Below are 26,425 nucleotides of genomic sequence, written 5' to 3'. Positions count from 1 at the left end.
CTTGTCCCTTGCCTTTGGTGACCTTCCCTTTTGCCAGGCCACCTGAGCCATGTGGAAGAACCAGGAGGAAGGAGGGAAGCACCAATCCAACTTTCCATCAAACTGAGGGCAGTGATAAATAATGTCTCAGGAGAGCTGGAGCAGTGTTTGATGGTCCCACGGGGCTTTCAGACAAGGGAAGTTTTGCAACCACCCCAAAATCTTGGCAGCTCTGGCAGACATTAGTCCTTAATAGGAGAGGAAAATTGGGTCCCAAATCTGATTAATTTCACACTGGAATGATGTGTATGTGGAGAAGACCTCATGGACCGTGTTTGAGTAGTGCCTGAACCAACTGAGTTGGGAAAACCTAAAAAAACATTTTTCTGTTGTCAGCAGTTGGGCATCGCTACTTTCTCCTCACTGTACTGGTTTTAAAAGCCTGGCTTTACACATTCAAAATACACAAATGAGTTAAACCCTCTCTCCTACTGCAGCATGTGGGACTCATCCCTGTGCCAACACTACCACATCCAGGAGAGCTTCTCTGAAACCATTTAGTAAATATTTCAATAGAGACCTTTAAAACTGTTCCTTTCTCTTTAGAGAGACATTGGAGAAAGGAAATTGCTTCTTAATCTCTGTCTGCTGTTTTGTTTGATTCATTTGTGCATCACAGGGCAGAGCAGGCTCAATGTCTTTTTGCTCTTAATTCTTTATTTTATGCAGACAAAACCATTCCCAGGGAATGGTTTGGGCATGAAGGGATCTCTAAAGATCATCCAGCTCCTGACTTGCCCAGAAGCTCCTGCTGCACCATTCAAGCCCAGACATCCTGTTACTGTGGAGCTGTTGATTTTCTGCAGGGATGTGGAGGAGTCATGGTGCTGGTATGCTGCTGGAACACTGTGCCTTCACCATTCCTTGCCCTCTAGTGCTGTTGGATTCCGTTTCACTTGCATACTTTCACCAAATCAGGTGTTCAGTTTTAGACTCAGTGAGCTCCAGCATGATGGGGAGACAAGAATGAGCAAGGCATGGAATTGGAATTGGCATTGGCAGCAGTGCTTTGATTTCTGGTCACACTTTATTTCCCCCTCCCCAAGGTGATGGTGAAGCACAGGCTGTGCTGCTTTGCTCCATTCGGGGTTGTGAGCATGCCCTAAAGGTTTGTGGACTTGCAAAGGGAGATAATTTCAGCTCTGAGTGATTTACCTGGAGATGCTCGACCAGGAACTGGCCCCAGTGGAGAAGACAGCAGCATCTTCAGCTCAGAACCCAAACTTCCAAGTTTTATTAGGCATCTATCAGCAATAAGGGAACGAAACACACAGAGAAAGTACAATATGGCTCCTATATTTTATAGAAAAACCAACTGCTGCTTAATGAAGGCCAGGCTAATTGAGGCCAATTAAATTAATCAGCCAAGTGAACCAGCCACACCCATTCTGAGGAGGAGGGGTGCCATCACAGGCAATTACTGTGATTAATCCTCTCATTGTCATCCCCACAGCCAGCACCTGGCCAAGAAGTTGGGGAGTTACCTAATTTTGCTCAGGAGGATGCTGCAGGCGAAGGTGGTGCATCCAGGTGAGGATCCTTCTGCTTGGCCTTTTCCCACTCCTTTCTCGAATTTCTGCTGAGCCTCCTTTGACCTGAGCAGCCTGGGCTTGACCTTCAAACCTCAGAGGTTGGCAGAAGGTGGAAAAGCTCTGACACAGGGTATTTTAGAACACATCATCATTAACCTCAGTGAAACTTACATTGTACTCTCCAACCTCTATGCAGGGTAGATAACATCTTTATTTTATTTAATTATGTATTTATTTAATTTATACTTATTTTATTATATTTTATGTTCTGCTGTGGGGGAAATGATTCACCTCCTGGCTCACTCTGGAATTCTGGATTATTCCCTTCATACTCTTTGCCTTGTGGTTTCCAAATGGATAAGTGTGTGGCTGGAAATGTGAACAGAATTTTCACTGTACAGCAGCTCCAGCAATGCCCTGTTCTGTAGAAGCCCTAGGACAGAGGGATGGTGTAGGGAGGACTTAGTACGGAAGTGTTTCTATGTGATATTTGAGGAATTTGGGCTAATTTTTCAAAATATATGTGATAACATGATATAACACAGCACAAACACTGAAAAAAAATTTGAGGGTTTTTCAGAGGCTGAGCTTGCTGTTGGTTTTTTTTTTTGGTTTTCTGTTGGTTTTTTTTGTTTGTTTTTTGTTTTTTTTAACAGAGTTTTAAAAACCTGTTGCAAGAAGGAAGCTCACAAATGTGGCTGCCCCATCCCTGGAAGTGTTCAAGGCCAGCTTGGAGGGGATAAAAAGTGTACATCTGAACACCATGAAGCAGTTTCTCCCCATGCTGATGCCACACAAATTATGTTGTGAAGAAGTTTCCTGAAACCTCTAGAACTGGGCCCCTGCAGAGTAAGTAAAACATGATTTTTTAAAAAGCAATATTGCTCATGGATGCAGCTGTTGATTTGTAACAGTTAATTTTTTGTGTAAGAGCCACCTGTGTTTGCATTAGGGGAACCTGTTTGTTCTGGGATGAAATGAAAGCCCTAAAAATGGGGTCATTTTCTCCTTGGAGTTCTGTGACACCTTGTGGCACCTGCTTTTGGGCAGGATGAGTTTGCCTATGGAGCAATTCCTTTGGACTCTGGCAAGCTCCAGTGTTGGTTTTAGGGGACAGATAAGGATAATCTGGCCATCACTTTGTCTCCTGACCCTGGAGAGCCTGTGAGTTCCCTTTGTCTGCCCCTTCACCTGATGGGACAGGTTTCAATGGGTTCATCTGGCAGAACCAACTCTGTCAAAGCCTCTTGGCTGACCTCAAGACAGTTTTGACCTAAAATCCTCTGCTGATGTCAATCCAAAACCCACCAGACATCGGATGGAGCTGTGGGTTGGAAAAGCTGCTGCAAGGCACTCACCACACCCCAGGATGAGCCATGAATGGGCAGAAAATGGACTTTAAAAAATTGTAATATGCTTCTATGAAGTTTTCACAACAATTTTATTCTCAGCTGTTTCCTCAGACAGTCTGGAGGCTGAGTTTGAGTGGCCAGGAAAATCTTTGACAGTAAAATCTCCTTTCCTTTGGTGTTTGTTCCCAGGATGAGGGGAAGGAGCAGTATTGATCCTGGGATTGTGGAGGCTAATAAAGAAATCCATCTGTGCTATTAAAGTCAATGGTATCAAAGTAGTTACACTAATTTCACCGTATGAAGTGGAAAAAGGACTTTCCACACTCGCTGGCTAACAGCTCCTCCATAAAAAGCCCCAGGAAAACCAAGGGAAGCCATAATAAGCAAGTCTGATCCCAGGTCCTTTTTTAGTTTGCTTCCACAGTGTTCTTGGCTTGGGATCTGATTTTGAACTGCTAAAAAAAACCAGTTACAAGGCTAAATCTGAAACTGGAGCTTGAATCACCCTTTATGTCATCACCCTTTATGTCAAATCCTACCTGACTCTTTACAATTCTGAATTTGAATATGTTTTTGATCTCAGAACCTGGATGGTGACATTCCCACCCTAGAAGTGTCCTGACTTGCTCAGTTGGCATCTCCATGCCACCTGTTTGTGGGTTTGTATGGCAAAAGGCACTCCAAGAGGGAACAAATACCCTGAGCACCAGTGGCTCTGGAAAAAAGACACATAAAGCATCTGTATGGTCAACAAATAGTTATTATTTTATTGAGTGGTAGAATACACAAGGAAAAAAATGTTCTTTTTGAGTTACTGGATTTTTTTTTCAAAGAATTAAAAATAACCAGGAGCTGTTCTATAGGAATGTGGGTTTGTTGTTTTAACATTGGAAATGTTAGGGCTTTGTTAGGAAGGCTTTCTTGGGAAAGCATCTCCTGAGGAAAAGGATGTCTTTGCCCTAATGAAGACCTCAAATCCAGCCAGAAAGCTCAGCCTCTGCAGCAGGGAACAATGGTGCCTGGACATGGGTCCTGACAAGCCTCCCAAGCCCTATTTTAGTGAGCAGTTGGGAGCTAGACTCCTCAAATCCATGCTTGGAGGGAAAACTCCAAGGAAAGTCCCCTAATTCCCCCTGTGCCTCTGCCTGGGAGCTGGGGGCAGTGAGTCCCTGCTCCCAGAGCTGTGGGAGGGGAGGCTCAGTGTGAGATCCAGCTCACTCCGAGGTGCCTGTGGATGTCACCAGTCCCTGCCCCGCCCTCTGAGCCCCAGCTCTGCCCTGTCCTGCTCTGTGTCTCCAGCACAGCCCTCCAGGCAGATTCCAGCCATGCTGGGAGATCATGGGACACGTGATCCCAAATTTCTCCTCCTTCATCTCTCAGTAATTTTCCTCCAACTCTCATGCATCCCTCCCCAACCCCTGACCTTCCCCAACTTCTCCCATCTCTCATTCTCTTCCCAAAACACACCCAGAGGCTTCTCTTTGCTGCAGTTTGTGCTTTTCTCTGGCATCCTCAATCATCCTGGTCCTCCAGCTCCTACTCTAGTCCCCCACAGCGAGTGGAGAGAACAAATCCAGTCCTTCCCTGGCTGTTGTTTGGTTCTCTGCCCTGTGTTTCCAGCTCCCCACTGCCATGTGTGTAGCTGGGTTCAATAAACCCTGGCAGGCTCCCAGCACCTCTTACTGGCTTAGGGGTTGGGTTTTTTTAATGTTTGTGTCTCATTACAGTGCAAATGAATGATCTTTATCAAGAGAGACAGTGAACAAGATTTCACCTCATTATTTTCAGAGAAACTGATTAGTTAACTGGTTAGTCCTCAGAAAGCTGGGCAAAGCTGTGCTGAAAATTCTGTTTCAGTAATTTTGATGGCAGATTTTAACCTGTTTATGTCTCACTCATTGCTGCCTTGCTGGAGACAAAGCTCATGGGAAGTTTATATCCATCTACATTTCCAGTCTTACTGAAACTTCTGGAATATCTCCAGATAAACCTAATTTTACTTGGAGAACAATGATAACAAAGCAGATTGATCCAGACTTCCAGGGCTCTTTGACCTGCTCCAGTTAAAGAGGGGAGAGCTTGTAGAATCCTGGAATGGTTTGGGTTGGAAGGGGCAATAAAAGATCATCCAATTCCACCCTCCTGCCATGGACACCTTTCTTAGACCAGGTTGCTCCAAACTTCATCCAACCTGGCCTGTAACACTTGCAGGGATGGGGTATCAACAAAGAATCAAGGCACGTAGAAAACAGCTCAAATTCCAAGAGAGAAAGCTGGGATTTTTTGGAAGGAGAGGAAAAAGTTATATGAGCCAGAGAGGCTTTGCCTGAAAAAATAATAAGTTTTTTTGGGGAAAGAAATGCCCATTTGCCTAACAGCTGCTATTTCCCCAAGATCAACCCAAACAGCTTCCCAAGATGAAAAGTGAGAAGAGAAGAAGGGGCAGGGCTAAGGAGGAAAATATTTGCTCTGGAAATAATACAAAAAACCCCAAGGGCTGTCAGAAGAAGCAGCTGGATAATTAAAAGTTTGCACTGCTGATGCCACTGTGCTCGTGGTCATCCTTGCTGGAGCACAGTGAGGTACATTCAAGGAAGGGATGTACAAATTAAGGCAGTCCTGATGAGGTTAGCCAAATTCCAGGAGAGCTCCTTACTACCTGCCTGGGAGATCACAGCATCCAGAAGGATGTTACTTGTGTAGCTTTTCACCCTAAACATTCCTGGTGGCACTTGGGTGAGCAAGAGCCCCAGAACAAGCCCTTTCCAAACCGTAAACATTGCTTGCTGAAGTTGCAAGATGCTGAATTCCCCACTGTAAGCAAAGATAAAATCTCATTTTATTCTCCAAAGAGGGTGGGGAAGGAACACATTATTTATTTATTTTTTTGCAATGCTGGCTGCAGTCCCAGAGTCGTCTCTATTCACGATGAAGCACCTTGCTGATTCTGTGGGATGCTGCTAGGATTCAAGGATTTGACAGAGAGGATCCAGTTTCAGAGCTGAGGGAAGTAATGAGGCGTGCAAAGTAACCAGAGTCTCCCTCCTGGTGTTTCCAGGGAGCACTGAGGCAGATGCTGGAGCTGGAGGCTGCTTTTGGAACCATGGCCCTTTGTCCTAAACCAAATATCTCTTCTGTTGTGTTGCAGCTGAACCTGAACCCTTGGATTTATTTGAGGTCAGGTCACCTGTTCCAGAAGCACCTGGAAGCTGTCCAACCATATCTCCTGATAAGCCATTAATGAATTTTGGTAATTAGGTGGTGGGCAGGAAATGGAGTTTTAGACAGCTTGTAAGAGGTTCTCCAAAGGTCTCTGATCAGCAGCACAGCCTGGGCAGGGCTGATTCCAGCTGGGATTTGAGCAGCTTCTCCTTTTGCAGGGAGAACTCCTTTTCTCCAAGGGAAGGGTGAACAGTGCCATGGCTCCTGGCCTCGGGCAGGCAGGAGGAGGCTCGGTGCCATGCCAGGCATGTGCAGACAGGCAGAACTCTGGGTTTCTGCAGGGCAGGATGGTGAAAAGGCCGTTTGTGGTTCCCCTGGAGCACTGAGGAGCAATTAGCACGTTTTGCTTGTTTGATTGTTTTGGTCTTTTGTGTGATTTACTGACGATTCGCTGTGCCAGACCTGCTGCTCATTAAAGAGAAAACAGACCCTCTCCTAAAGGAGACGTTTTGCTGTTTAAACCCAGAAATCTTCTATAGACCCCTGAGAAGAGGGGCTGATCCTAAAAACACGGCTATGTTAACCCTGCTGTGGTTAGGGGTTAGCTGTGCAGGGCCAGGGTCGCAGCTTGCACTAAAGGGATGCTACGGTTAGAGAAGGGGAGGAGGCAGGGAAAGGAGGGAGCTGGGCTCTGGACAGGGCTGGAAGCAGCTGCCAGGCCCGTGGCATGTGATTCCTCTTCCACACAAACATGGGAAAGAGACATGAGCTAACTGGGGTGTCCTTGGATCACAAACACTCACTGAGGCCTAAAACCTCTTAGGTGTGAATCAGGGTTTGTGTGGTTTAGGCAGAATGAGAACAAATCTTGTGAAAAAAAGGTCAAGGTCAGATATTAATGCCCCTTTTTTAAACATTTGCACAGCTGGCCTTGCTTTCCACCCTCTGGAGCACATTTTAAATCTGTCTGGATTGAACAGGGCCTGCACCAGAAGCAGCTGGCAAGGCAGGAATCTCCCCTCCAACCCTGGATTTAGACTGAGATCTGAGAGTAAAAGACACAAGTGTGAATTCCCCCCCACTTCCCCCCCATCCCTCCCGGTCACTCACACCTCCCCAGAAAGATTCACGATCACTTATGGAGATAAGCATCCAGCCAGAGATCTCCAGATTTCTTGAGGGACCTACGGGAAGAAAAGGAGGAGTTTGGGAATCTTGCTTCTGTCATGCTTTTCCTGCAATGAAGGCTGTTACTGAATTTAACATCAATCACAGGATCACACTCACAGAACCCACCCTCTGTCAGTGTGAAGCCATTCCCCCTGCTCCTGTCACTCCAGACCGATGTCCAAAGTCCCTCTCCAGCTCCTTTGGAGCCCTTTTAGGCACTGGAAGGGGCTGTAAGTTCTCCTGGGAGCCTCCAGGCTTCACTCTGCTGTGCCTTGGTGCTGTGTGGCCCTGTCCTAACTGGATTTGGGGACAAAAGCAGGTTTGGAACCAGCTCTCCTGCCCACTGTGGCCACCCCACTTCAATCTGCCCATGCTCAGAGTGCTTTGTGCAGGAGGTGCCTGGACTGCAGAGCTTTCTCATGTTCCCTGCCATGAATTATTCCCCTCAGAGGAACTGAGACAGCAACATCAACACCGAGGCTGCTGACAAGGACTATTAGATCCTCTCCAGCTCTCCCTGTAGGGAATTGCCTGTTGCTGCTGGCAGAGCTCTCAGGGGACACAGCAGAGGCTGTAACCTGACCAGTTTCCCTTTGATTCATCTCACTTTGCAGCAGGGGATCTGCTGGCAACTCCCAGAAGCAGGAGCCATCAGCTCAGGGTGGTGTCAGAACAGGGTGGTATAAAAATCAGAATCATTAGAGATGGAAAAGCCCTCTAAGACCGACCCCAGCACTGCTGAGCCCCCGTGTCCCCAAATGCCACAATCAGGTTTGTACCTGTCTAAAGGTCAAGTGTTTGGTACTTTGACAGCAACAACACAAATTTCTGAAGGGTCTGCCATGTCCTGGATCCTCTGTGCTAGAAAATATCAGGTGTCCCAGGAAAAATGAGCTGCAGGTGGGCTCAGGAGGGCCTTACCCAACGATGTCTACGAACGCTTTCCCGAGAGGCTTCTCCTCATAGTGGACTCCATACTTGGCACATAAAGACTTCACCAAAGGCTTCACCTTCCAGAAATTGTGCCGTGGCATTGTTGGAAACAGGCTGGAGAGGAGAGAGAGAAAACAAAGCTGAGAAAACTCTGGAGACAAGTGACAAGGGCTGGGCATTAGGATCTGCGTCCTCAGGGGCTCATCATTGGTGCCTCCTCCTCAAACTGCACAAAGGAAGGGAGGCACAGAGACACCTCTGCTTTACGCTCCTCTGTCTCAAGGAGGTGGTGAAAACTGATTTTCCTGTCCTGTCTTAAAGCAAAGCCATGCTCAGGACACACTGAAAGCCAGTTTGTGCAAGAAACTGCAATGGGAGGGCAGTGGGAGTGAGGGAAACAGCCTCAGAGATGGCCTGACCATTCCTCTGGGAATTGTTTCTTGCTGAACTGAATTCCCAGTGACCTGCTTTTTCACCTGTGGAAGCAGGTAAAGAAGGATTTTGAAGGTACCTTGCCCTATACTCTTCCATGGAGATTTCTAAGCTGGCTCCCAAACCAGCCGGCCTCACCCTAAAAGCCATTTCTTTTACATTTGCTGTTGCCATTGGCAACAGACTGTCCATATGGCCCTGTTTTCCATATTTTTTCTGGAATCTACTACCCAGCGTCCTACACAGTCCCACACTCTATAAAACACTGAAATGCTTTAGGGAAGGGGAGTTTTCTGAGGTGGATGCTTGGGATTTGAGCCCACAGCCTTTGCAACTGGTAGGTGCATAACAACAACTCCTAATTAAACCCTAAATTAAGGCTGTGAGAGTGAAAGCTTTGAAGCAAGAGAGAAAAATGTCATGGCTGTAAGAGAAGCACACTATCATGGAATGGTCTGGATGGGAAGGGATCTTTAAGTTCATTCAGTTCCTGCCCATGGTCACCTTCCACTAATGCAGTTTGCTCCAAGCCTCATCCAGCCTGAGCTTGAGCGCTTCCAGGGGTGGAGCAGCCACATCTTCCATGCCTGTGTAGTCTGGGACTCTGTTTCCTGCGCATACAATCCTTCCCCAGCCCATAATACCCTCCCCTGGGCTGGGACAAGCTGGCAGTGCCATCCTGATCCTGGCTCTGTACTCACTGGTGCTCAATCTGGAAGTTCAGGTGCCCGGTGAACCAGTCGTTGAAAAAGGACTGCTCAATGTTGCAGGTTGCTGCCATCTGCCAGAGAGAGAGAGAGCTGTGAGGGTTAGGGATGGCTCATCCCAAAATCAGGGTGAAATTCTTCTTCCCTGAGCTCTGGGAGAGCAGAGCCTGCCGTGGCCGGGTGCAGCAAGGGGAGTTTTAATCCTTCCTCAGGGCCTCAGGTAATTAAACTCTCACTGGTGGTGAAGTGATGTAGCAGCCCAAGCCCAGATTCCTAAATCTCAGCCTCTCCCATTGGAGATCAGAAGGTTGACAGCAGTACCAAGGTGGAAAACAGGAGGAACATGGACACAAAGCTTCCCCATCCCTATGTAGTTATTGTTACTCAGTTTGCCTTAAGTGTAATATTCTGAGAGTATTTCTTAGGTATTCTTGCCATTAGTGATCATAAAATTTGATATTTTTTCTTAATATTCTTAAAATTCAACCAAATTTTTGATAGGGTTCCTCTCTCACACATTTTACTTGGATTTGCAGGGAGATAGAACTGCCAAAATATCAAGAATATGGTTCTAGGTTAAAGAAGAGGAAAAGGAGAACTCAATCACTCATCTTCCAGAGCAAAGGGACAAAGGCGGGCTCCAAAATGAAGAGTCAGCATATTTTCCTCAGCTGTTTTATTGCTGGGATCTACAGGCCTGGCCAAAAGATGCAGGAATGTTTTTTGGATTTGCAGTCACATCCAGCTTCACTCACCATAGGAGCAGGTAACCTTTTGATTGTCAAAGTAATTGCAGAACTTTGGAATTCCATGTCTTTCCCCAGCACTGCTGGCTCTGGGAAGAACATCTTTATGGGAAAAGTAATGGACAGGACAACTCTATCCTAGTAAGAGGTGGTGGTAACACTGGGGGTGGTGGTAACTCTCATACTCTTTGAGTAAATCCCATTTTGGAGTGAGTTAGGGGTGGTTTTCCCCCCTCCCAGTTACCTGGGAGCTCAGCCAGTCTCTGTGCTTCTCAGAATCAATTTCCATTGGAATGTGATTCATCTGGGTGACCCACACAAACCAGTGACTCTCCAGAAACCTGCAAAACCAGGAAAAATCACAAGAATTTCTACCAGACATGGGGACATCAGGTAATTAAAGTAGGGTTTGCAGGGGGCAGCAGAGACTTGGATGGATGTTGACAAGGAATTTCCTGGAATCATCTTTGTTCCAGGCTTGTTTTCTGCAAAAGCAGATGACCCAATTTTGCACTTTCACTTTTTTTTCCTTGCACTTTGAGTTTCTTCAAATATTTTGGGAATAATGGGCTGGTTGTGATAAGTTTTCCAGCTTGATTTCAGATTTGGAGCGTGCACAGAATTATCTCCACAGTCTGCTAGGAAGAGGGTGGAATGAGGCACTCTGGGAGGGTCCAGCCATGGCCAAAGTGGGGTGAGCAGTGTGTGGGAACAGGGAATGAGGAATGGCAGGGGAATCCTGGCAGGACCATCACGGGGCAGGGGAAGGTGCAGGGAGAGTGCCAGAGGAGCTGGAACTCGGAGATGCTGACAGGGAAGTGAAGCAGTGGGACACAGCAGAGCTGAGGCCAGGCTCAAACAGCACTGGAGGGATGGGAGAGCAGCAGGGATGCCCTGGATGGCCCTACCTGACAAACGTGAGGAGACACAGGGATCCCAGGACGCCGTAGAACGGGATGTAGGTGATGAAGTAGCGCAGGTAGTAGCTGATGGCCCAGGCCAGGTCCTGGGGGACAGAGAAAACACCAGGCATCACTTTCCCCACCTTGGATAATGTGTCCTTGCTGGTGATGTTTGGAGCATTGGGTAATTCCTGCCTGCCCCCTGGCCTCCCTCTCTGCTCCAGTTTCCAGCCAGACCCCGTAAGGATGGAGGGAATGTTTCACTCACCGCCCAGAACCTGCGCTTGATCATGGTCGAGATGATTTGGATTTGGAAGTACACAGGGATGAGCAGAGGTGGGAAGACTGCAAGGCAAAGGGAAATGGTTTGGCCATCAGAGGGGTGGGGAGGTGTGTGACATGAGGGACTGCTTCCATGGAACTGGGAACATGCAGCTCTTCCATGGAGCCTCTCACATGGAGGTTATTCCCAGCCTCAGCTGTTTTACATTCCCTTGCTCTATGGGGCAATGTTCCAGGTGTTCGGATATCCCTGAGCTGATTTTGGGACCTGCACAGGGTCCTGAGGAAGGGTGGGATGAGTTGGGATTTGAGGAGTTGCTCTGCTCACACAGTGAGGGCTGGAAGTGACAAATGGCATTCCAAGAAAAGGGAAGAGAGGAGGGTGGATACTCACTGAGGAAGAAGTATTCGTGCTGGTGGTTGTAAGGCAGGTACTTCAGCTTCTTCTTGCCATACTGCAGGACACAAAGAGACAGCTCAGCCTGGGATTGGGACATTCCCAGGTAAAAGCAGATTCTCTGCAATAATTCTTAATTTATTGACCAGAGAATTTTGACTGAATTCCCACGAGCGGGTAAGAAGAGATTCGAAGTGATTAAATGTCTTAACTTTGTCTTTTGTGTTAGGTGTAAGCTCAATTTTTAAAGATAGTTCCTATTTACTTGATGGAATTTTGATGCACTTCACCTTCTGCCATCCCTGTGTCTCTGAGAAGAGCTGCCAGCACCTCCATCTTTACTAATATGAATGTGATAGGCATAAAGTCTGATTTTTTGGAAGGGAAGGCTTGTAACACCAAAAAATCAGGCACATTATTCCCTCTGGGCTGAGCTCTGCAAGGCTGTGTGCTTGGCATCATTTGGAAAAGGATTTTTATACCAATGTGAGAATATTGGGATAGACTGATAATATAATAATATCTGATAATATCAGATATTTTGAGGCAGAAATCAATTTTTTCCTTGTTATCACAAATGTTTAGGTTTTCCTTTAAGTAATAGAACCATGGTCTGCTTTCTCAATAATACAAAATCTGACTGAGAAACCATTTTTAATGTTGTATTTCCCTGTGTTGTCTTTGCTGCTTGTCCCTTTTCTTGGGGCTTTGTTTTTAAAACTAGAAATCCTTGTTCCACTGTGAAAAACACCATGATTTAAGTGCTTTGGGTAGTTTTTTATAAACAGGCAGTAAATATTTTGGCTCTGGACGGGTAGATAGAACTAAAATTAAAATCACTTGATGTTGGAAGATATTTGCTATGGAAATGGAAGGTCAGTTTTGAAATGCTCCTGCTGGAATACTGAGGAACACTGTATTCCCCCCTCACGTTGGTACTTCAAGCCAGCAGCATGAAGGGGCCTTTAGTGGCTTTTTGCTTTCTCTCCAGCCCCATCTGCATTATTTTTCCTGAGGTAACCCAAGACACTTTCTCCTGTGGTCAGTACAGGAAATGGATTGGGAATTAGTAGTCAATGCTGCTCCTCAGCCCAAGGGTTGGCTCCAAACTGCTGTCAGATCACGTAGCCAGACAAAATCCCTGGATTAAGCATTTCCTTTCTAGCATTCCTGGAAGTCCTGCCGACCTAAGTCATGTCTAACAGTGGGAGCCAACTCCTGGATTTGCGCAACCACTCTCCAGGCCCTCTCGGACAGTAGTTTTCCATGTTTTCCCCACTTTTCCTTACCTCAACGGGCTGTGTGTCTCCCAGGACAAAAATGTGCAGCATGTTCACATCTGGGTCCTTCTGGAAGATGTTGGGCTTGGCGTGGTGCTGGAAGTGGCGGTGGTTCCACCAGTTTGCAGAGGCACCCTGGGCAAGGAGAATGAGGGGTTTTCATCCATGGAGAGCTGCTCCCAAGGTGGGGTTACCCAATCTTTTTTAGGAACTAAAGTGGTGCGAGTCAAATTATGGCCAAAGTGGGATTTGCTTTGGAAAGAACAGTGAGCAGGGAGTGGTGGAGTTGTTGGTTGCTATGAGACTGCTGCTTGCAGAGGGATCCCTAAGGATCATCCATATTGAAAGAACACAGAATAAACACACTCTGAGCGAGTTACAAGTCACTGTGTCTTCCCAGAAAATCCTGAAATGGCTTGAGTTGGAAGGGACTTTAAAGCTCATCCAGTCCCAACCCCCTGCCATGAGCAGGGACACCTTCCTCTAACCCAGGCTGCCCCATGGGCAAGTTGTGTCACCAACTTTTTTTGTGCCTCTGCTCACTCTGGGAAGGTTGAAAGCCTCCCTTTCCTACTCTGCCACAGGCAAAGTGATGCATTCCCAGAATTCCCTGGCTCCATAATTCCCTTTACCTTCAGGTGCCCAATGACAAACTTGTGGACGATGTGGTTCCAGGAAGACTTCTTGAAGACAGAGAGGTGTCCAAAATCATGTTGCAGCCACCCTGCCTGGGCCTGGAATAGGGAGAAATCAAATAGTAAGAAGCTATTGAGAATCAGAGCTAAACAGGAAAGAAATGGAGATGGAGGGCACATTGGCAGTGTGAGGAAGATCTCTCTTTGTCACCTGGGAAGTTGTAAGGATGCAGGAAAGGATGAGGGTTGTGATCCAGCCGGTCCCAAAGTAGGAAATCATGAGCCAAGCCAAAACTTCCATGACAATGATGTGGCCCAGGTAACAGGAGAAGAACAAGGGGCTGGCTCGGAACAGGTTCATGTCCTCCGCTGTTTTCCGCAGGGTCCGGAAATCTTCCACCAGCTGGGACTGTAACAGGACAGGCAAGAGCAGGGTGAGGCTTGGGAGTGAGCCTGACTGAGTTGGGGGATGGATGGAGGAAGGATGAGCTCCATGCCAAGGACCCTGGCTCTATATTCCAGCTTTTTGCCCTGTATTCCTATGAATAAACATCCTGGCTGGTCTGAGCCCACATCCTGACCTTTTGGACCTGGAGCCAGGAGAGGGAGTAATCCAAGCTCTGTTGAGTGTCACATCACCTGATGGCTCTTGTCTGAATGAGCTTCCTAAGCACTAAGGAGAAGCTGGAGCAGGAGGGAATTCAGTGCTATTGTGCCTAATTCCAGAGCTCTGATAATGAGCACCCACTATCACCCGTCATCCATTCAATCTGTGGGCCAGCTCCTGTGCAGCCATCCATGAAGGGCATTCCTGGGTCACTGGGGGCTAGCATTGTCCCCTCTATTGTGAGTGACACAGATATAGCACAATCATGGCCAGCTACAAACAACGGGGCAGGATTGAGTTTCCTGGGCAGAGCCAGTTGTGCCACACTCTGGGCCTGAATAATGGATGAGCAGGATACAGAGCTGCCCTGAGGATGGGCAGTGGCTGCTGCTCCTTAGCAGGGCCACCAAAATGGGACATCTGGGGGCTTGTGTTTTGGAGCTTGGCCACCAGCAAAGGGGCAGCAAGAAGGGAAATGTGCACCAGTCACCAGGGCTGGTGCACATTTCCCATTCCACATGTCTTAGTTCCCATTTCCCTTTGGGATGGGCTCAGTCCAGCCTGGGTGCCTGGAATGGGCTGCCAAAAATTGGCTGTTGGTGGCTCTGTGGGAAAGAAAATATTTGTACAGCCAAAAGTGTCACCCCCTTTCCACACATATTTGAATCCATGATAGGATGAAAATACTCTACATGGAGACATTCAGTCACTGAGAACTCCTCTCCCTCTCTGGAGAGCATCCCAAGAGGGAAAGAATGGTGGGAATAGGCAGCCTGAACCCCAGCTGAGGAATAAATACTCACATTTTTGTCTCGGTCTTGGCTGGGCTCCCCTGGAGCGAGTTCTCCAATAAGCAACGGCTTGAGAAACTTCTGCACCAAGGTGGGATTGATGTGGAAGGCCTGGAATGCATCCTGGAGTGGAAACAGGAGGAACTGTGTGAGATCCAGGAGTAAGATGTGCTTCCTATTCACTGTGTCATTCCCACCCACCTCCAGCAGTTGTGGAACCGGTGGAAAAGGGGGCCAGGTGACTTCCAGCTCTGGGATCACTTTTTGGGACATTAATTCCACTGATTTAATTTGCTGTGCTGGGAATGGTGAGACCTGGGGTGGCATCCAGCCATATGGTGAAAGGCACCTCGAGAAATTCTTTCTAAGCAACTAAATACTTAAATCCTGTTAATTCCCTTAGAAGGTAGGCAGAGGGGAATTTGTGCAAATCCCTTCTAGGATATAAATACCCTTGGAAAGTCTGCTCCTGGAGGCAAGTCAGGAGAGGGGCTGACTGGTGACTGAAGCTGGATGTGACTGCAAACACAAAAGATATTCCTTGGTGTTTTGGCCAGGCCTGGAGATCCCAGCTGTAAAACAGCTGAGGAAAAACTGGTGACTTTTCAGAAGAATAATGCCTTGTTTATGGAGTCCTTTTGATCCTGGCATTCACAAGTTTATCTGGCTCTTCTTTTTCTCTGTTCCTTCCCCTTTCCACATATTTCTGTCCACCTGTATCCCACAGGTGCCTGATGCTTATAGTGAGATCTTGGCCAGATCCTTTCACATGGCACAGCTGGAATTTTAACCCCAAGGACAGCAGCAGGGACAGAAAGCTGACCCAGATCAGAAACCCTCACTCTGTCCTTGCCCTTTCCTCACTGCACAGAACTGGAGTCAGCTCTTGGAATTCACCTGGGAGAACAGGAAAGATTGGTTCCATGAAGTGCTAAGAGAGTATGGAAAAAAAAAATCGTTAAAAACAGGAGTGAGTGGAACTGTGCTTCAGCCTTTCCACCTTTGTCCCATTGCCTAACAATTGTAGTGACCAACTAATATTTCCCTCCTGGCTCTAAAGACAAAGAGCAGACTGGAAAGTGCTCCCCGTGTCCAGCTGACCCTTCTGGGAGCTGCCCTCCATCTGCAGTTCAAAAATGCTAGGCAACAACCTCAGGCCCAAAGTCCTCCAAAATCAATTGAAACTTGTCACCTGGGAAGTTGACCCAGAAATGGGTCACTGAAATGTTGACTCTGATTCCCTGTTTCTCTCTCTGGAACAATTTGTAGAAGATGTAAAAGAGGAAGGAAAAGCAGAATGAGGGGAGAAGTAGACTGTGTCTACTGCAAGGCTCTGCAGTTTTGGGTGAAAACAAAAAAAAGGGGAAGAAAGGGAAAGAGAGAGGGTGACACATAAAATAATACTGAATCAACATTTTTTAATGCTTCTTAACTGCTGGGAATAAAAAAGTCTTTGGAGGTCTGATTGGGTGCTTACTGTCTGGAGATCCTGCAAATGATGGAAGGATTGGATTTTTGTTATGTTTATCTGATTAAGCTCCTGTACTAATAAGTCCCAAATTTAAGAGAGTTCCTGAATTTTAGAATTGTTCTCAGTTCTGTACTGCAGGAGATAAAAAGCTTAAGGGAAAAGAGAATCCCTGGGAAATGCTGTGTGATATTGGCACTTGACCTCCCAACTTTGTGATCTACTGACCAAATAAACCGAAGTGTTTTATGGGATATGGGAGTTATTCCAGCTGCTTTTGGTGAGAAAAAAAGCTTTGTGTAATTGAGATATGAGCTGTACTTGAGCATTGGGAGTGCTTACAGCAGTCAGCACAAGGATTTCCTTTTACATCCCTGAACACTTCTGGGACAGAGACACTGCAGAGTGTCCCTGCATTTGTGTTCTGTGCATGAGGTGACACCAGAACAGGATGGCCCAGACTCAGATGCTGTGTTTAAAAAAATCAGAGACCCATGGAATGGTTTGAGTTGAAAGGGACTTCAAAAATCATCCCACTTCACTCCACTGCCATGGGCAAGGACACCTTCCATAGACCAGGTTGCTCCAAACCCCATCCAGCTTGGCCTTGGACACTTGAAGGGATGGGGCAGCCACAGCTTCTTTAGACAACCTGTGCCAGGGCCTCAGCATCCTCACAGGGAAGGATTTCCTCCTAAAATCCAGTCTAAACCCACAGAGGGTTCTCCCCCTGAATGAGAGAGGGTTTTCTGGCTGTAAATGGTTGTTCACCACAGGGAAGCTGCAAAACTGATGCCAATCCTGGTTTAGTGCTCGGAGCGGTGATTTAACAATTTCAGAGCATTTTTAAGGCCATGCCTTCATGGAGTGTGGGATGCAGTGTAGTCTGGGGAGGTGGGAGGAGAACCAGTAATCCTGGAACCACCAACCTGTGTTTCAGCCTCCCTTTCAAGGATTCTGCAGTAACAGATGCTTTTTGGTTGCTAATGGAGATACTGGAGTTAAATTCTTGGGGATAGGAGTCAAACTCCTCCTGTTTCAGCAGCTCGTGTTTAAGCAGTTGAAAGCAAAACCTGGCCCATCTTTCTGAGGGAGAAAGGTATTCATTCAGAGGATTTACTGCAAAGGGATAGAAGGGCCAAAATGCAGCTCAGTGCTTCAAGGAAAAGAATGGAAAATACCCACTGGACACAGGGAAATGGGGGCTGATGGAAAGGGAAGGTTCTGCCAAAAAATTTTGTCGCACATGGAGCCTCCTCCTTGCCAAGGTGTCAGGAGCTGTGGGAGACCAGCAGTTCCTGTCCCTGCTTGGTCTCTGCATGTTTTGGGAAGAGCTCTGAGGCTGCTTGGATTTCATTAACACGCCCTGAAGGGAGAACATGCTCTCTGGATGCACTTCTGAGGAAGGTGGTTTTGAGGGGAACCCCAGACAACAAACAATTTATTTCTAATTTGTTCCTGTTTCAAGGTTGGGGTTTTTTTTTGTTGTTGTTTGGTTTCTTATCTTTGACTGAAACCTGAGAGGTGGCTGAACCCAGCGAAGGAGCAGCTGGAGCAGCAGCAAATGGTTTGCTGGTTTGGTTTTTTTTTTTCCCTCTTTTCTGTAGCAACCTGTAACCAAATTCTCCAGAGAATTTTCTCCTGGGGAAAAATGCTAAAAAGCTCCTTGTTTTAAAGCCTCCTCACAGAAGCAACTTTGAGACACAGCCTGGCCTCTTTTTAACCCTCCCTGTGCTTGGCTGTGTGACTCTGCATGTCACAAGCTGCCCCCTGGGAAAGGGGACATTTGGGACACTTTACTCCTGAATTCAGGGCTCGAGGCACGGCACAAGCAGGAGACAAAGGCAAACCAGCAGGATTTAAGCAGAGCAATCCCTACCAGCCCATCGCGGGGGGACCTGCATCCACTTGAACCGAGCTGGGAGCAGCGAAAGGGCTGAGCCGGGTGTCCAGCAGGTGTTGGGGAGATGGGGACAGGGGACAGCAGGCAGCTGGCTCCCCTCGGGGAGGGAAGGAGCTGTCAGAGGATGCTGCTGGAGCCGGGAGAGCCGCGGGGGTCGGTCCTTACCGTGGCATCTTCGCCGGCGCAGTGGCTGATGACTCGCTGGCCCCCCGGGTGCCTGTTTGCCCACTTGGTGACATTATAGACCTTTCGCTCTATCACCAGCCACTTGTCCGTCCTCAGGTTGTGCTTCTGGATCTCCTCCCAGGTGTAGAAGCGGATCTGCGCCGCCGGCTCCCCCGAGTCCCCCCCTTGCTCACCCCCTTTCCCCATGGGGCCGCTCGATTCTTTGTCTTCTTGACCAGAGGGGGAGAGGTGGGGGGAGAGCCCGTCCCTGCGCCTCTCGGGGATGTGCCGGAGGGGGAGAGCTTTCCTGGCGGGATTGAACTCAGCTGATCCCCTGCTCCCTCCCTTCGCCTTCGCTCATGTCCTCCCTTCCCTTTGTTTCTCGCTTCTCTCCGCCTGCTCGGAAGTGCCCCCTAGGCTGGCTGTCCCCGCACTGATGCACTTTATCCTCGCACATAGCCCTGTGTTTTGAGGGAAGCTCGGCCCCTTCCACCCACACGCCCCCTCGCACCCCCCTCTCGGGCATCCCTCCCCGGGCATTCTCCTCCCTCGGCATCCCCTCCCTCTCCCGGCATCATCCTTTCTCCCAGACATTCTCCTCCCTCCCGGCATCGCCCCCCTCCCCAAAGTCAGCATCCTCCTCCTCCTCCTCCTCCTCCCCTGCCCGGCTCGCCGCCCCCCCTCTCCCCGGCATCCCCCCCGCTCCGCTCCGCCCGGTGCCGGGGCTCTCCCGGCGGGATCAGCCGAGCCCCAGCGCCAATCCCGGCTGTCCCGCCGCCCTCCCGCTCCCGCCCATTGGCCCGGCCCGATCTTTCGAAGCGGCTGCCGGCCGGGACCGCCGGGGGACGGGAGCCCCTCGCCTCCTCCTCCTCCTCCTCCTCCTCCGCTCCTCCCGCTCCCAGCTTCGTGTCCTCGAGATTTTTTGGCTCGTGATGTAAAGAGCTGCACCCGCCGGTTTTTTTCCTTTTCCCGCGTTATTTTTCTTGCCCTTCCCCTTCTTTTTCCCCCTTCCTTTTCCCTGTTTTCTTTTTTTTCCCCTTCATTTTCTTTTCTGCCCTCTCCTCCTTCCTCCCTTTTCTCCCTCTCCCCTTCCCCACCTTTCCCACTTCCCTCCTTTCCCCTCTTTTTCCTCCCTTTATCCCCCTTTTCCTCCTTCTCCTCTTTCCCCCTTTTCCTACCTTTCCCCCTTTCTCCCGTTTCTCTTTCTTCCCTTTTTCCCCCTTTCGTCATCTCTTTCCCCTTTTCTTCCCTCTTGCCCCCTTTTCCTTCCCTTCTCCTCTTCTCTCCTTCTCTCCTTCCTGCCTTTTCCCTTTCCACTCCTTTTCCCTCTTTTTTCCCTTCACCCCTCTTCCTGCTTCCCCTCTTTCCACCCTTTTCTCCTCCTTCCCCCTCCTTTTACTATTTTTTACCATTTTTACTCTTTTAAAAACCTTTTTTAACTATTTTTACTCTTTTTTTACTTTTTTTCCTTTCCCCCTTCTTTTTCATACTTTTTTCCTGCTTTTTCCTCCTTTTCCTGCCTTTTTCCCCCCAGACTTCTCACCCCACTATTCACTGCTGAGCTCAGAAAGGAACTATTGCTGTTCTGCCCAAAATCTGCATTGTTTTGCTCTGTTTTTGCCGGGCTGCCGCTGGTGGCTGCCGGATTTCACAGCTTTGCTGTGGCACAGGCAGAGCTGGTTGAGCTCTGCTGCCCCAGGCCATGCTTTTATTAACAGGTGGGATAATGGCATCTTTGCCATCTTTTCCTTGCCGTGGGGCACTCTATTGTACACAATTCCTGGTTAGGTTATGCAAGATGTGGTGTGGCAAGGAAAAAAACAACACAGACCTCTTTCCCTGAGGCTTTGCCTACCTCTTACAGGACGTGTGGCCACTTTCCAGGGCCAGGCAGGTGTGATCCCCAGCTTTCCTGGCAATAGGAATCTTTTCCTGTGATTATTTTGCATGAATAAGTGGGAGGATCATTAATCCTTTCTGTAGAGGCAGAGCAGGGCCTAAGCAGGGGAAGGAACCCACAGGGTTAATCATAGAATCACAGAAGGATTTGGGTGGGAAAGGACCTTAAAGCACATCCAGTTCCAATCCCTTGCTATGGACAGGGAAATCTTCCACTATCCCAGGTTGCTCCAAGCTCCATCCAACCTGGCCTGGAACATTTCCAGGGATGGGGCAGCCACAGCTTCTCTGGGAAATCTGTGCCAGGGCCTCAGCACTCTCCCAGGGAAGGATTTCTTCCAATTCAAATCTCTCCTCTTTAGCTTTGTGCCAAGGCATGCCAGAGCTTTCCTCTGTTTCTGCTTGGTGTTAATGCTGCAGGATGGCTTCAGCCTGTTAGACAATCTTTGCCTGTGGTGTGGGGTGAGGAAAGTCAGACATGACAGGAATGTTTTCCTAAGACATGCAAGTTTTATTTAGTTTGGTTCAAAATAGCCCTGTGACAAGGATCAGACTAAATTACAGCCAGACACCACATTAAGGTGGACCTGAAACTTGTTGCTTGTGGTGAGGGAAAAGTTCGCTGAGTTCTTTGAATTTGGGGATTTTAGTCCTGTAGATGGGCCTGCATATGTACAACTCAGGAAGAAATCCTTCCCTTTGAGGATGCTGAGGCCCTGGCACAGATTTCCCAGGGAAGCTGTGTCTGCCCTATCCCTGAAAGTGTCCAAGGCCATGTTGGAGGGGTTTGGAGCAACCTGGGACAGTGGAAGGTGCTTCAAGCCCCATCCAACCTGGCAGGGGGTTGGAATGGGGTGAGCTTTAAGGTCCCTCCCAACCCAAACCATTCCTGGATTCTGTGTTGATTCTATGAAATAAGATGAAAAGGAGGTTGCTCCATTTTGGAATTTACCTGTAGATGGACAAAGAATCAAAATCAGCTCCCAGAACTCCCCACCTGGATATATCCCATGGAAAACTGCACTGTAACTTAATGACAAGCCATTGAAAGATGCTTCTGAAATAATCCCTGCTGCTCTCAGCCTCCTGCAGCACAGCCAGCCAGGCTGTCAGGCTTCAGGCAGGGCTTGTTCCGAGTTTTCTTTGGCTCCTGGGACTCAAACCAGCCCCAGCAGAGAGAGGAGAACAGGCTCTGCTCTATGGCCAAGTGGGTGAAAGGCTGCGGTCGCTGCCCGGTGTAGCTTTAGCAGCACAAAGAGCTTGTGTGAGGGACATAAAAGCCCTGAGTTTAACCAAAGAGTCACGAGATGTGGGCAGAAAAGGTGAGGATTGTGAAAGGGAGCAAAGTATGGGAAGGGGGGATGTAAAAGTGGGAGAGTTTTTGCAGAAGTGGCATGTCTGCTCTTCTGCTAATGAGTCAGTGAGGGATTTCTTACTGGAATAGACTGGAATGGTGAAAAAGCAGGGAAAATTGGTAGCTCAGGTATCTTTACACTGTCTCATGCATTGGTTTAATGTTAAAAAAGTTCATTTTCCCTGAGGAAAGCGCTTTAAATATGTAGCAAAACCACAACATTTTCTGTGTTTGTTGTCTCATCCCAGTGTGGAGTTTTATGTAGGAGGCAAGGTCTGATAAGTTTTTTTTTTTGCCAAGGTCTGATAAGTTTCTTTTAATTTGGTTTTCAGAAAGGACTAGACTTTGACAGCAGCACGCAGACTGGCACCAGCACATGGAAATGCCCTGTAGCTGTGCTGCAATCCTCATGGATGCAGGGAAAATCCTCCTTTTCACCCAGTTTATAGTATGAGATCCACCACTTGGTAAGGCCAGATGGCTCCAAGGCATCTTGGCATGGTGGGAAAAGGAGGCAGCAGGCAAGAGCAGTGAACAAGGGAAAGACACAGAGCAGCTTTCTGAAGGGGAAGAGTGCAGGAACTGAGGATTTGGGGAGGGAAACAGAGTGAAAATCAGATTTAGCTGCACCTTTAAACTTTTTGACACTTTTCATAGTCTTTTTGATACCTTTTTCCTTTCTTCCAAAAAAATACATGTGAGGAGAGAAAGGACCCCAGGTTTTCTCTGTCTTTCACAAGAGGGAAAGGCTGAGGAGCTCTGAACATAAAAATAAATAATAAATTGAATAATAAATTCAAACACAGTGGGAAATAGCTAGGCAGGGAATGGGGGCCTGGAGCCTGAGGCATGGGAACCCAGTGATTAGGTTGGAATGCTGTTGCAGTCCATGCATTTAAAACAAACTGCTACCAAAGATTTACTTGGTATTTTTTACTCTGACATATTCCACTTTTTCTCTAGTCCTGGGAGAGTGGCTGAGAGCTGAGGAACTTTGAGAGGGGAACAACCAACAAAGGAACAGAAATCCCCATTGTGTGGCCATGGCTGGCAGGGATTCCACATTCTGCAGTGGATCTCTGGCTGCCCGTGGGTTTATCAGGGTCAGGGCACAAACTGCCAGGGGAGCAGGGGAGGGAATCACATTCAGACAGCAGCAGACACTGGAATTCCAGCAGACCAGGAATAAGGGGAGAAGTGCTCTGTTCTGATGCTGCTTTGTAATGGTTTCTAGTGAAAGTCCTGCTGGTATTCCCATGTTATCATCAGATCCTTTCCTTTTTTTTAATCCTTACTCAGGTTTTGCTTTCAAAAGTGTAGAACTCTAAACAATCACCACCTCACTCCCCCAGTTGCTAATCTGAATTTATGATTTCTGAAGGACAAAAAATAAGCTTATTTTTATCTTCTCCCTTTCACAGAGTAATTCCTGGGTGATTTTCCTGCCAAGATGCAAACTCCTCACAATCTCAGTCTTTTTTGCATCTAAACAGTCACTTTTGCATTTATCAGTCAGATGAGTTATTAGAGCAGAGCACTGAGCAAATATTCCATGAAGTTACACTGTATGGAAAATCAAGACTTTATTGTGGGTATGAAGTGTTAGCAACCCTAACAAAGAGTTCTGGATAGACCACTAACTCGTTTAGACCAACTTATTCCAGTATTCCAGCTCATTCCTGATAATACAACAAGAATAAAGACAATATTTCCAGTTTCTCCCTCTTCTGCTGGTGTTACACAGATGCTTGCAGTGGATCCTAAGCCTGGTGTAGGAATGGTGTTACAGGGAGCTGTCAAGCTCTTCCCTGGTAGTAACACAATGACTAAATTAGTAGTTTCCTGCTTCATTTGCTTCATCAACGTGGCTGTTTTAATTGCACTGATGACAGAAGCTTGTAAATCATGCCACCACAATTCCCTTGTGCCTGGAATCTTCAGCTTTACTTAGCCTGAATCAAAGCCAAGAACTGAGTCTTCTTTTAGGCTCTGCCCTTTTAAACTGTTTTTTGGCATTTGTTGTTTTCCTTTTATTTTTTTTCCCCTGTGGTTTCAGACCTCACTATCCATCATTGTAACTCATTTTCTCTAAAAGGAGAAAAGAGAGACTGCAATCCTTTCAACCCATCTCCCTCTTTCCCTGATTACTGGTTTGGTCACCAGATGCTCAAATATTTAGTGAATATTTAGTGATGCCTCACCACCCAGGTCACTTGGGTATTTTAAAGCAAGTTCCAGCCAAATCATGGTAGTGAAATAAGGAATTTTTTAATATATTTTTTCCAAATTCTGGTCACCAGATTTGCAGGCTGAGCAGAGGAGTGAACCAAAGAGCATCTCTTCCCTCCCCTTGGATTTCTGGTGGTTCATGGTAGTGGGTTTGGTTCATGGTGGTGGTTTTGGCAGTCTGGGGAGCTGGGTCACAGCGTGATGGTGACAGCAGATACAGAGGTGGAAGCAGTGAAAGTAAAACAAGGAGTCAGGGCACTGAAGGACTCATTTTACCTGGTTAATTGTGTTCCAGCAGGGATTGATGCCAGGAATCCCAGCTGGATGCAGGATGCTGGTGAGTCTATAACAGCAGCTGGTTTTTCCCTGGCAGTTTTCATGACAAAGGTCCCGTTCTTGTCCCTGAGACACCCATTGAGATCCTGAGTGGGGCAAGGGCAGGGCAAACAAACACTGCTGGCAACTGGCAGGACACAGAAACCTTCCCTGCTTAGGGCTGGTGATTCCAGGAGCTTCCATGGCTTGTCTTGAATCATCTGCTGAGGGGAAAACAATCACAGCCAGGGATTTCATGTCAGAAGGAACTTGGAAGAAAATTCCAAATGCTGTTGTATAATTTGTGTTAATAAGACATTAACAGCCCTTATAGCTGCTGAAACCAGAGGAAGCACATGAAGGGAACAAGAGTGGATTTTATAGAGTTTAGTGGTGCTTTTTGCCTGTTAAGATCCCTCAAAGCAAGTATCCAAAGGTTTAACTCATGTAGGAAGATGGAATTTATTTGCTTTTAACAAATAGAGGAAAAAGAAAACTGATCTTTTCATGTTGCCTGTATTCATGATAAAAGATCATAAATATCAACTAAATTTAGGATAAATATTCTGTTGTGCAATTGATGACGGGAAAAAAGATAATTTGAAATAATTACTGCACTGTTCTGAGGACAATTATATTTTAAAAGATACTAATCATCTATTAATGTTTATTAATATGAATTGCTGAAGGGATGGAAATAAAAACATTCCATCCAGTGTTTTGCAGGCACACAATTCCAAGATGTGATGTAGCCATCAGGTGATGCAGCCTGGTGGCTCTTTGTTTCTATGGTTACCTTCAACTGGAATTGCTGTAACTAGGTCAGATTGGAAGGTGTGAATGGAAACAAAGAAATCTGGGATCAATAACAAGAGTTCAGGGAGAAGGCTGGTGCTGCTATGGAAAGGGAAATGAGTGTAGGAAGAGGAATTTAAATTTGTAACTCATATGGATGAGGTCCCACAGAGGGATTGGTCTGTTTTAGCATCATTCACTCTTCCAGCATTATTCGGCTGTCGGAAGAATCATCTGCAGGGTTTTGATGTGATTTACCTGTGGCAACACCTTCCCTCCCTCTGGCTGCATATCCAGGCATGAGCAGCCAAAAGGAGCCTCAGGAACGGGAAAGGCTGAGGCAGCTGGAAGGGAGAACAGATGGAAGAGAGGGAAGGATCTTCTGGAAAGGGGAAGCAAAATCAAGGGTAGGGAAGATATGTCACAGTCAGCATAGAAATAAGGAGAAACAGGTTGTAAAAGTGGTTCAAAAGAAGGAACTTGGGTGTGAGGAAGGGAAACTCCCTGTGGTGCCTTAGGTTTTAGCTTTCATATTTTTCAGATTCTGCATTTGTGTATAACTCTGAACTTCACATAAAGTGTTAGAAAGTTGTCTTCACAGTTTAGTTAGACAAAACAATCCTTTTCCAGCCCCAGAACCAAGGACACAGTTGCAGCTTCCAGCCCAGTGTAAACAGTGAATGAGGAGAGCAAACTGGGAGGATGGGACTTCATAACCTGAAGCTGTAATTGGACAATTAACCCCAATAGGTAAATGCAAAAACTTATAAAAGTGTGAAAACTCATGACCAGTCCTTCATCTTAGGTCCATCTTGGGTAGAGACATGGCCAGGCTCTTGTTGTGCCCAAGGTGTATCCTTTGAAGACCTTTTAATAAATACCTACTTTATTCCTTTAACTCCTCTAGCCTCTGTTCCAGGTAGCCTCTCTAGGCATCACCTGGAAGGGCAGTGGAGACAGGTGGGGGTCGCTCTCTCCCCCAGGTAACAAGTGACAGGACAAGAGGAAACAGCCTCAAGGTGTGCTGGGGAGGTTTAAGTTGGATATGAGGGAGAATTGTTGTCAAGGGTTGACAAGCCCTGGAGCAGACTGTTGGGACAGTGGTGGAATCAGCTTGGGGGGATTTAAAAACCGTGTGTATGTGGCATTTGGAAATGTGTTTCCGTGGTGCCCAGCAACAGGACGAGGGGCAAAGGCTATAAACTAAAACTCCAGAAGTTTCACCTCAACGTGAGGAAGAACTTCTTTACATTGAGGATGGCAGGGTCCTCTGGAGCAGGTGGCACAGGATCCAGGTGGATTTGGAGACTCCAGAGAGGGAGTCACATCC

General features: G+C 47.3%; 1 protein-coding gene across 1 annotated transcript; it reads right to left on the bottom strand.

The window, feature by feature from the left end:
• Positions 1–3,665: 3,665 nt before the first annotated feature.
• Positions 3,666–18,934, bottom strand: LOC118687142 (acyl-CoA 6-desaturase-like). The gene is made up of 12 exons (XM_036383892.2): positions 18,504–18,934; positions 14,980–15,090; positions 13,781–13,978; positions 13,567–13,668; positions 12,944–13,069; positions 11,652–11,712; positions 11,244–11,320; positions 10,982–11,079; positions 10,318–10,414; positions 9,322–9,401; positions 8,177–8,302; positions 3,666–7,269 (listed from the first exon to the last, which is right to left on the bottom strand). Exons 1-12 carry the CDS (start codon positions 18,708–18,710, stop codon positions 7,218–7,220), a joined length of 1,335 nt encoding a protein of 444 aa, XP_036239785.1. The 5' UTR covers positions 18,711–18,934; the 3' UTR covers positions 3,666–7,217.
• Positions 18,935–26,425: the final 7,491 nt, after the last annotated feature.

The sequence above is a fragment of the Molothrus ater genome, chromosome 6, assembly GCF_012460135.2.
Source record: "Molothrus ater isolate BHLD 08-10-18 breed brown headed cowbird chromosome 6, BPBGC_Mater_1.1, whole genome shotgun sequence".
Classification (NCBI taxonomy): domain Eukaryota; kingdom Metazoa; phylum Chordata; class Aves; order Passeriformes; family Icteridae; genus Molothrus; species Molothrus ater.
The sequence above is the reverse complement of the archived record's forward strand: the minus strand, read 5'-3'. Positions and strand labels throughout refer to the sequence as shown.